The sequence below is a fragment of the Meleagris gallopavo genome, chromosome 9 (assembly GCF_000146605.3).
Source record: "Meleagris gallopavo isolate NT-WF06-2002-E0010 breed Aviagen turkey brand Nicholas breeding stock chromosome 9, Turkey_5.1, whole genome shotgun sequence".
NCBI classification, from domain to species: domain Eukaryota; kingdom Metazoa; phylum Chordata; class Aves; order Galliformes; family Phasianidae; genus Meleagris; species Meleagris gallopavo.
The window spans coordinates 16,849,166-16,860,670 of NC_015019.2; the positions used below are offsets into that span (position 1 = coordinate 16,849,166).

The window sequence follows — 11,505 nt, forward strand, 5'->3', positions numbered from 1 at the left end:
GAAGGGCAGATCCCCTCCTCGCCCTGCTGGCTGTGCTGCTTTGGATGCTCCCAGGATCCGGTTGGCTTTCTGGGCTGTGAGGGCACAGTGCTGCCTCATTCCAGCTGCCATCCACCGGCACCCCAGTTCCTTTTCAGCAGGGCTGTGCTCCATCCTTACATCCCCCAGCCTGTCCTGACGGTGGGGGTTGCTATGACCCAGGTGCCAGACCTTGTTGAACATCATGAGGTTCTCCTGGGCTCACTGCTCAGCCTGTCTGGGTCTCTCTGGATGGCATCCTGTCTCTCAGATCTGTCAGTCACACCACATGGCTTGGTGTGATCTGCAGACTTCCAGTTTAGAGGGAAGAATGTTATGGAGGACCATGTTAAAAGCCTTACTGAAGCCTAGGTAGATGACATCAGTGGCTCTTCCCTTCGCCACTGACATACTTACGCTATCATAGAAGGCTACTAGGTTGGTCAGGCAGACTCTGCCCTTGGTGAAGCCATACTGGTTGTCCTGTATCATCTCCTTTCTTCCATGTGCCTTAGCATAGCTTCCAGGAGGATCTGTTCCATGATCTTTCCTGGTACAGAGTTCAGGCTGATCAGTCGGGAGAGCAAGGAATAATTTATATTTTTTTAGGAAAGAGGCTGCACCTATGTCATCAGAAAAAGCAGTGAGTTACTTATTTGTCTTTAAAAAGATCAGCAAACCGTGACCTCATTCGTCTGGGTGGAACAAGCTCAGGTACCAGTAAAATTGCTTGGTGATTGTTATGTGAAGTGTGAAGTTTAAACTGGAATAAATATATACAATTCTTGTGAAAAGAGAGGAGAGCAATCAACTGCTCAATTGAATCTGAAAGCTGATAACAGGTTCTTACAGTAGCTGGTAACAAATTAATTGCTTGGGACATGAAGATGGATAACAGTGATTGGTGGTAGTGTTGCTGTGGTTCATTTTACTCAGAATGAGCAAAGATTGGGACTGGCTTACACAGTTCTGCAATCAGTATTTCACTGAGCTAATGAAAAAGTCATTAAAACAGACAGTGTGTTTAGGTGTGTCGGGAGAGGTCTAAGTCTGAGAGGCACTGTGTCCTGAGCACAGCTTTGATTAAAACACTTCCCAGCTTTTTGATCTTCTACTACATTATGAGCCTTAAAACTTAAATAGTATTTAAAAAAAAAAAAAAGTAATCTGCAAGACAACAAACATACATGCATTACAAATCCTCTTTTAAAAATATGCAATTCATTTTTTGGAGTGTTTTTTAATCTCCTAGCTGTAAAATATTGAACCACTTTGCCTTCTTCCTCTTTATAAGAGTGGGCAGATTTCTTTCATACTAGAGATGAAATTGTTGTCTGTTTTTACAAACCACCCTAACTGATAGAAACAACAAATGTCATAGAAAAATAGTTTTGTCACAGACACAAATTTTTCCTCTAATTTGGATTCAACCTTAGGGCTGATGATTGTGTTAAATCCAAAACAAGATAAAAAGCAATTAGGAATTGCCACTTTAATTTCAAGTGTCCTTCTTAACTATTTCTGTTTCTTTTTTCCTCTTGTCTTTGCTTCAAAGTGAAGCAAAACTCACAGTTTTGCTTGATTTTGAGACCTGTTTAACTACATTTGCTTTGCCTGTGCTTTTCTATTGGATTCTGAGCTGAATCCAGTTTGTATTTCAGAGCCAGCTCCTGGTGGCCTGGGAATTACAGATGCCTTGGCACTAGAACAAAAGAAAACTACTCTGAACTCTGGGAAATCTAAACTCTTTTTCATATTTCCAGTCCAGAGAGCAGGCCCAGCTTATACGCAGTTCTTTGAAATAAGGAGTTACAAAATTTAGTTTATGTGAAAATATAAACTGATTAATTTATTTTTTGTACTACACAGTGATTCTTTCTCTTCTTTTCCCTTTCCTATTCCTCACACGAGCACTAAGATAAGAATTGTAAACTAAGTTCTGTGGAGAATGAATGGTTCACATATCTTTCAGAAAGGACTAATTATATAAAATAGCCACTTGAAAACTCATTGGCTTATTTCTTTACATTTGGGAAGTGTTCAGGTTCTTTTAGGTAGCACGTAGTCAATGATGTTCTCTATTTTGAGTTGCATGTAAGTCTCAGTCTCTCTTGACATTGTGATTCCTACCACAAGGTCTTTGGTATCTTCCCCATCCACCTAGAAGATCCCTTTTGGTCGTTCATTTGCTGGTTCTGACAGCAGAACTCAGTTTACTGATCTTGCTGGTTGTTTCTTGCATGTTCCAGCTTCCTTGTTCCTCTTCTGCTAGGCTGCAAACTGCTGGGAGCACTGACCTGCACAGAGTTCCATGTCCGTGTTCTGAAAACAAAAATGGATTCTCCTTTCTGTAATTCCAGTAACAGGTCATCATTTGTTTAGCTCTTAATAGAAGAAAAGAAAGAAATGGAGGATTCGTGTCAGTCAGTCTGCACACCTTTCTTTAAAAAAAACAAAAAAACAAAAAACAAAAAACAAAAAAAAGGACAGGAAAAAAAGACCAGAAACAACTTAAATGAAACTCAGTTAAGAAGAACCAGGTAGAACACAGAGATCATGAAAACAGCTGGAAAGAAAGAGCTGGATCCATCTCAGCACAGCAACTCCATGGGCTTTCTGAAGGACTTCTGTAGGTAAATTTCCATCACCTGAGTGACCTGCATGGGGGCCTGCACCATAATTTTCCTCACTGTTTACCTAGGTGGTAGGAACAAAATGTTGTAATCAGCGATGATTACACTGTTGACCCTTCTTGAGTTCTTACTTGTCTGCTCCAGAGTTCCTTTATGTCCCAGGTCCCCTGTGGGAGGAGAGACAGCATGTTCTCATTTGTCAGTGAAATCGAAACCACATATTCCTTCAAATATAGGAAATGAAGTTGGTCATCTACTAATTTCAATGTAAAATGGACAAGATCAATTCCATAGGTCTCTTCTGGTTGAAGAATAGGCAGTGTATCATTAGGAAGCTCTGTCTGATAGTGTCTAAGCTGGTAGATACATGGTAGACATGGAAATCTCCAAGAAGAGGTGAGCACAGACCATTACCTGCTTAAAGGACCGCATGGTGAAATCTATACCATCCTGGGGAACAGCCTGCTTAGCAAAGGAAGGAATGGCTTCTATCCTTTATAAACATTAGCTCTCAGGCTTCTGCTTCAGAACTGAGAAAAGCAGCAAAGTTGATCAAACTGCTGTTTTATTTTGCACAGGGCTGAAATGCAACTGTCACCCTCAGCTAGCTAGATTAAAGGCTTTTGCGTCATTCTCTGGAATTCTTGCAGTTGCAGAAGTTGCTCTTTTTTCAATTAGCAGCACTATTACTAACATGAGCAGCTGGTAGAAGAGCATTCATAAAGCTTTCACATAAAGCTTTCAAGTCTCTTACTGTTGGCTTAGTTAGGGCTTTCTTCATCATCAACATGAACAGATTTATTGTCTTTGTCAAGGAGTGTGAACAAAAGTGATAGTGCTCACCAGGCACTTAGTTTTCTCAATTCTATTCAATTTTAATTGTAACTAGTGAAAAGAATGCTACATTTCTAGGTCGTTGTTCCAGGAAGTGTTTTAAATAGAAGTACCCTCCAGCGCTGTTCAAAATGCAATCTAAATAATGCAAGATTGTTAGCAGAAAATACAGCATTATTAAATAACACCAAGTAATGGTCAGCTATTCAAAGTCATTATTCTTGATTAGCCTGGATCATTATTATTCAGAATGTGACCAAATTTGCCATCAGTAGTACTCACAGTTTTTCAGGTAAGTTAAACAATCATTTCAGATTAATTACTGTTGATTATACTCAGTCATTCTCATACTTTGTGGATTTTAGGGCTGAAACTTTCTAAATATGTTTTGTTTTCTCCTTAAAAAAAAGGCAGCCCTTTTCCAAAGCATGTGCTTTGGGGAAGAGCTGCCTTTTGTTCCCTAAAGCATGTACTTATGAAAAACTCAGCTCAAATTATGTGTCTATTTTAGTCCAGATAACTTTTTTTTCTCAAGTCAAATCGTGTAATTCATGTAGTTTGTGAGGATGAGACTTTTCCATACTCTCTCAAGTGAACCAGAGCATGGCATTGGACAAAGAGAACCCTTCCTCTCTAAGACAAGGAACAGAAAAAAGACCTGCTGGTTTTATTACATGAGTGTTCCTGTGATGTTTTGAAGAGAATGGAGTGGGAAGGGGGAGTGTGTTGCAAGTTCAGAATTTCCTGCGGTGTATTTCCACGTCGATGGCATTTGTTGTTCATGTGGGCAGTGAGAAGTCAGAAGAGCTAATAAAGGGCTGATCTGAAATTTGGAAGGTGACTTTATCGTTGTGGCTTGTCCTGCACGCCAGGTGTCTCTTTGTGCTTCAGTCTCCCTCTTAGAAGTGAGAGGAGCAGCCGTGCCCAGCATGGCAGAAGGCCCCGAGGGGAGGCCTGCTGTCAGACACTGGGCTCGGGGCCTCTGCTGAATGCCCGGCTCTAACAGTGCTGAAAGATGGAGGTTTGAGAAGACTGCCTGTTGATGTGCCATGCAGATACTGTCTTCTGCACATAGCTCCTCATGGCATGCCTTTGACAAGATGCCATTTGCCCAGTGTTCAGTCAGCGCTTGTTTAGTGGGAAACGTCGAGCTATAACGAAGAGCCCATAATAGATCTTTCTATTTTCTTCCCACAACAGGCTCACTTGACAGGGTGACGTGTTGTTCAAACAATGCCTGAGAAAAGATCTCTTTTGGAACGTAGTGGATTTTTTTAGTTTGTTTTATTCAAAAACACTGTCATGAGTCTCATTGGAGGGAGTAGGCATCTAGTACCATTAGTGTCAAGGTCTGACTGACAGATCCCTTTGCAGGTGCATGGGGCAATTTTAGTCTGCTGTGCCATTGCCACAGCTGAAGTTTGCAGCTGAGCTGTGATGGAAGAAGTGACAGCAAAGCAGTAATATCTTCTGCAAGAGCTCTCCTCAGCTCCCTTTGATGGGAGTAACCACCCAGCATGTCAGACTTACTCCAGGCTTTTTGGTTATGGTGTAGTCAATTAAAGTGACAAAATGATGTATGATGGGAGGAAGAGCCTCGTTATATTGTCGCTTGTACTTTGTAGTTGGCTTTTGAAGGACTCTGTTTGCCATCGCATCTAATGAAGGCCAGAAGCTGACAGTGTGGCTTGTAACAATCCTGTGCAAAGAGCAAATTCTTTACAATAACACCATGAGAAACTTCTTTTTTTCTCTGCATCTGATAACTCTGTTAAAGATGTGAGTCTGAAGGAATTTAATTTAATCCTGTTTCCATTACTGTGAGGCACAGGAGTTGGTTGTTCGTGTTTATTCTAACCTGATATTAAGAAAAACTGAGCTCGGAGAACTCACAAGCCACTTGCATAGATTTAACCCCTAGGGATCTTTTGTGAGGGAGCGGGCAATGGTTTCAGTTGTTAAGGGATTGCGTTTTTCAGTATTTAAAGGCCAGAATGTGTCAGTGAAAGCATCCAGTCTGACCTGTTCCATGCCTGTGCTGGGTGTCTGCGCTTGGTGTGGGCTGCAGGGCTCAGAGAGGAGAGGCCAGGATTGCCCTTCTATATTTCAGCCCATGAGCTTTTTCTCCTCCCTGTCCACCCAAAGGGAAGTGAGAGAGTAGCTGGTTGGGAGTTGTCAGCAAGCAGAGGTCAGCCCCCCATGATACTACACACTGGGATTTTACTTAGTAGCTCCTTCAGAGGGAGGAATTCTCTATGATGTGGTTTAACATCCAGAACCAGCTGCCTAATCCTTCTCGAGGCTATATACTGAAGGTGAGAGTGGAGGTGTGCTTGTGGCATGTATAGGGAATGAGAACAATGAATAAGTGCATTCTGACCAAGGTTTGAGGTGGCAACAGTTTCCTGTGTTCCTGTGCTTGGAAGGTGAAAGAGCTGCTGTGCTGGCGTGAATCACTTGTCAGCAAAATTTCTACAAGGTTCTTCATAGTAAGCCAGAAATTAACCTCCATGTCTTCTAGTAATTCCTTTGTGCTGAAAATGCACAGTATGACAGCCACTGTTTGAATGTGTCACTGAAGTGTTTGTGAAGTGTTTGTGAAGATCAGTGCTTAACGAGGAAACTGTGATGAAATATAGTAAAAAGAAAAAAAAAAAAGAAAAGAAGGAGTGAAGTAAATGACAACGTCTTTCTGTCTCTGCAGAAACTCAACGTATTGCATGAAAGTGTCCATGTCCTTGACGGTAGCTGAGAATGAATCTGGGCTTTGCTACAACAGCAAGATCAGATATCTGGAAAAATCAGAAGTTACCAAGAGAAAGACAATCTCCTGTCCTGATATCGAGGATTACAAAACAGACAGTCAAGAGCCAGATGTTGTATGGTACAAGGTAACCATTGCTGTGTCATTGGTATTGTTTCATTAAACTGTACCTAATGTCCACTGTTTCTAGTTTGAGGCTTAGAGATGGCCTTTTTTGAACCTGCAGTGGTTTCTCACTGGGTCTGGAGGATGCTCTCCCACTGTTACAAGAGCAATACCAAACTGCAGGCAAATTACCAGCATAGCCATTGACCCGCAAAAAACAGCATTAAAGAGGGTGTTCTGTTCTGAAGGTTATGTGGTTTCTGTAACAGCAGAACAATATTCCCAAACCTTTGCCTCTTTACCAGTTTCCACCTGATGGGTTGTCTCCATAGCTGATGCCACCCAATTAATTATTAGGAAGTCTGTAGGGTACTTTCATCAGGGCCTGTTAAGTTTTACCAAAATCTGCTGGGTAATTTCACAGAGATACTTGTACTTTTGCTGAGGTTCATTGAGTAATTTTACAGAGGTCGGTTAATTTTAACTGAGATTTACTAGGAACTTCTACTACTCAGCAGGTAACTGTTCTGGCTGTGCCTTCTCCAGGGCCTTTCAAGTATTGCCTAGAACTTTCAGCTGCAAACACATACATGATGTGTTACTGTAGCTAAGCAAAGAACAGGAGAATGACTAAAATGCAGGTTGCCATGCTGTGGTCAGATACCAAGTCCTAACTAAGGTCCTGGCAAATTTTACTCATTGCCTGGATATGGATTAGAATTTGGTATTTGAAAAGCCCTCGGGTGTTACAGAACCATAGAATCACCCAGCTTGGAAAAGACCTTCAACATCACCCATTCCAGCCATCCACCTATCATCATTATTTCCTCTGAAACATGGGACTGAACCATGTCCCTTACTTAATACATCTTACATTTTAGTAAGGGTATGAGGAACTGCAGGAAACAAAGGGGAGGAATAAAGAGATGGGAGTCAGAGGGAACAAGAAATAGTACTTGGACAGGGGGAAGAGTTTGGTGAGATTGATGGAAAAGAATTTGGATTGCAGTGATAAGAGGGTGATGAGTTTTGGACAAACCTGGCTCAGATATTGGAGACAGAAAAGTTAAAAAAGCAGTTAAATCCTAAATTTTGAGTGCTTGATTTGGCAACCTTAACAGCATTCTTTGAAAGTTGTTTTTTTTAATATGAAGTGTTGTATGCGGAGCTGCAGATTTTTTTGTTCCTTTGTGGGATGGAGCAGAAAAGAGCAATTTTTGAAGTTGTCATCTATTTCTATTTTTTACAGAAATCTCACATGTTCAAGCTTATAGTAACAAAACATGTCATAACCCACTGTTAGTATAAACAAAATTTTTCTTTCAGCCACTGGAGCTATTTCTTTCAGCATATGGGTGGATATCTTCAGTGCTGTTCATGCATAAAATATTTGTGCTCAGTTGAATCTGAAATCTTGATAGAAAGAAGGTACCGAAGAGAAGCTGCTGCTTGTGCCATCCGAGAACAGGAGAGGAAGGGTATTTGGTCCATATAGCCACACGTGTTGCTCAGACAGGTTTTGTGCACCAGGCTGGAGTATGACAGCTGACTGACAAGTCATCACCATGGTGAAATTGATGTGAATTGATATGGTTGGCTGCTAAGAGGCAATTGAGGTCAACAGCCTTTAGTCTAGCTTGATAATATAAAGAGACACTAATGGAATAACCTACTACGTGCAACTCCTTATTCCTAATTAACAATAAGGTGCTATCACTTCAGTTCTTGGATAATGCTTATATTATCTGGACCTGGGTCAGGAAGCTCAGTAATGTAAAATGTCAGTATTAATGTCATGTAGAAAGTTATGTCAGGTTATTGCTGGAGACACATTTCTGAAACAGCGTTTTGAAAAAACATTCTGGATGGTACTGTGGTGCTATTAGTAGAAGTCTGCCTGTTCTAGACTTTTTAGACACAAGCGAAATTTCCAGAAAATCCATAATTATTTAGATTTCAAAACAGTCTGAGGAGTGCTTGGATAACCCCAAAATAAAAACTGTGATCTGAAACTTAAGATCATACTGTGCAGTAAGCGTGTCCCTTCTCCCCTAAGTAGTGCCATGTGATATTCCAGTATAAAGCATGACCCTCATCTTCTAAAGAAGGTATCTGTTTCCAGATGTCTTACAGTGGGTCTTCAGCTTATCACCCTCTGACTTTGTGATTGAATTTAACGTGTAGGTGAAGGTATAATCGGCCATCTTCCCATGTAAATCTGCTGCAGAGGTGTTGGGAGGGAATTGCTTTCCATTATGCTGAACTATTTAGAGAAGATTTTCCAGGGGAGAGTGTAAGTTGTCCAAAATAGAATAGAATGGAAGTATATATGAGGAAGTTCTGTAGTTTCCTCCTTTATAGTTGCCTGAAAATTAAGTTCCACGTGAATTTCTCTCCTTGTGGAGGGAAGCCATCAGACCCTGGTAGTTGGGGAATTTGGATTGTGACCGGTGAACCGCTATCAGCAAAGACAGTAATGCTATACAGCTCATGGTGTGCAGGGCTCTCCTGCCTTCCAGAAGCCTTCTCTGTATGGGGAGATTAATGAATCTGAGCCAATAATTGCATCAATTTAGAGGGAGTTAACTGTAATTTAAATACGCTCTTAAAATAATTACGCTTGGATAGATTTCCACATACACACCCAACGAGGAATGATAAAACATTTGCTATCAGGGCTTGTTTTAACAGTAGTTTGAACTTCACTTCTGGCTGTGAAATATTTCTTTGGAGAGATTTCCACAGTTAGTGCCACTGATACACACACTGCTCCGTTAGGCTCGTTAGAACTGTTTTGACAAGCAGTATAAACGTGTTGTTTTTAAACAGATGTGTGCATGAAGGCATGATTGAATGAATGGGATTTAACAGTAAGAACAGTTTCAGGAAAAAAAATCAGCTGGCACATAAAAATGCATTTTTTTAGTCTCTTCACCTGTGTACTTTTAAAAATAAATATACAGAATGTAAAACTGGTAACATACTTATGACAGGGCCTTCCAGTGCTGCTCTGCAAGGATGCATGTTTGAAATACATGCACTGTGTGTATTCCTGGAATTGTATTCCTCCTAAATTAGGGTTGAACAGAGTTCTTTGCCCATCAGTGTTCAGATTTAGTCACTCCAAGTAGGTGGCTGATGCAACTCCATTCCGCTTTGTAAATAGATCTAAAATCTGTACAGATCAGAAGGGGTCTAATGGCATTTTCCTGCTCAGATCTGTTCCCCACATAAGCCTCAAGCTGTGTCAGTGTCATGCAGCAACACAAATAAGCTCTGATTTTCAGCACAGTAGATAGGATCCAGATTCAGATCTTCCCATTCAGCGGTGTTAACTACAGGTCCCATGCAAGACAATGTTAGGGACTTTGCAGAACAGTAGATAGCACGAAAGCTGAGACCTGCAGTGAGATTGCATGGTTTAGGTATTCTTTATTTGACTGTATTGTAACTGAATTTGACCTGTTAGAGATAAGGATAAAAGCTTTGGTGCCTCCAGATGCAAGGCCGGAAGCTCACAGTCTCGTTTTCCCCTTGTTATTACCCTTTAATTTAAAATCTGACATTGAGGATTTGGAGCATATAAGGAGTCTCAGGGGAAAAAAAAAAGAAAAAAAAAGGATATTTATGTCATTTTGATCTTTTTCTGTCATACAGTAGATTTGCATGTCATTGTGTTTCCTTGTTTGTTTCCTTAAAAGAAAGCTTTGTTCAACTTTGTTTGCTGTGTGTCTGACAACACTGCTGCAGACAAACAGAAAGTGGGACGTAGACATGGGCTGTTGGGGAGAATCTCCGAGACTGTGAGGCTGCTGAAAGTGCAGAGCCTGCTGCTGATGGTATTGCAGGGTTGTTAGCTGTGCTTTGAGAGCTTGTTCTGTGTTGCCTGCTTGAGAGAGAGGAAATAAATGGCATTAAAGGTACTTGGGTCCTAATTGTGTTGCTTTGTGTGCTCTGGGCAGCAGAATTAAAGAACCAGAGCACAGAGTGTTTCAGAGCACTTTAAAGCATGATTTTGTTCACAGGTAGTACAGTCTTGATGCCAAAGCTACTAAGAAGGAATAAACATATAATCTTAAGGTACCATTCTGAAATGATTAGATTGTGCCCGTACATTTGGTTCAGAGCATTCCAAGAGGTATTCAGTCGTGAGTACCACTGTGGTGAATGGGAACAGATCTGGCTGCAAGGATCATAGTACATTAGGAAGGGGAGAGCTGTGCCTTGCACTGTGTGTATTGCATGCTATGCAGAAGGACTCAAATACTGCAGCAGGACCACAGTGCATAGCAGTGAACCTAAATCTAAGGTCTGGCTGGGAAAGTCAATGGAAGTTGCAGACTGTCAGTACCATATACACCGTGAGATGATGCACTCGGGGGTGATGCTACAAAGAACCCAGTTACAAGAAAAGGCTGAATCAGAGCTCACACCTCATTAGATTTGAGAGAAACCAGTGAGGAGACGCAGGGCCAGAAGGAAACCGGGTTTCTTGAATTATCCTGCTCACAAAACTGCTGCTGTTCTTCCTTTTTCTTCTGTTGGTAAATGAGGCTGTGACTGTGTGAAGTTTGTCTCCAGGCTGACTCTTACCAGATGTTGCCTATACTCCCCTCAAACAGAGATGTATTTTAATAGTCCGTCTTAAAATAAACGTCTTGGCAGTTGTTCATCACGAAATGAGAAGATACTTAACCATTGCTTCAGAGCATCAGATATTAAACATGGCACATGTGATACAGTGGGAATTACTGAACTTTAAGAGCATTTCTGTTTAATTTCTGTCTTCAGATTAATTCCAGTTTCAGATCTCTATGCTTTCTGAAATTATATTCAAATTTGAATTGCAAAACATGCTGAGATGGTTGTTTACTTATGTATATAACACTGAAAATCTGATCAAACAACACAGTCCTATGTCATACAAGCTGGGTAATTTTAGCAATGAATTTTTATTCTGCAGGAATGCAAGCCAAAAATGTGGAGAAGCATTGTAATTCAGAAGGGAAATACACTTTTAATACAAGAGGTCCAGGAGGAAGATGGAGGAAATTATACCTGTGAACTGAAGTTTGAAGGCAAGCTTATACGAAGAACGGTTGAATTGAAGGTTACCGGTAAGAACCTTTGTTTTGTGGCAATAAAAACAAA

The 11,505-nt window shown here is 40.9% G+C and overlaps 1 protein-coding gene across 4 annotated transcripts in view; it reads left to right on the top strand.

Moving 5' to 3' along the window:
* LOC104912217 (X-linked interleukin-1 receptor accessory protein-like 2) overlaps window positions 1–11,505 on the top strand; it is a 262,419-nt gene that overhangs the window by 177,590 nt on the left and 73,324 nt on the right. For all 4 annotated transcript variants that reach the window (XM_019618318.2, XM_031554712.1, XM_031554710.1 and 1 more), the window contains exons 4-5: window positions 6,190–6,376; window positions 11,318–11,471. In XM_019618318.2, the coding sequence (XP_019473863.1) occupies window positions 6,190–6,376; window positions 11,318–11,471 (341 nt within the window). The remainder of the gene's footprint in view (window positions 1–6,189; window positions 6,377–11,317; window positions 11,472–11,505) is intronic.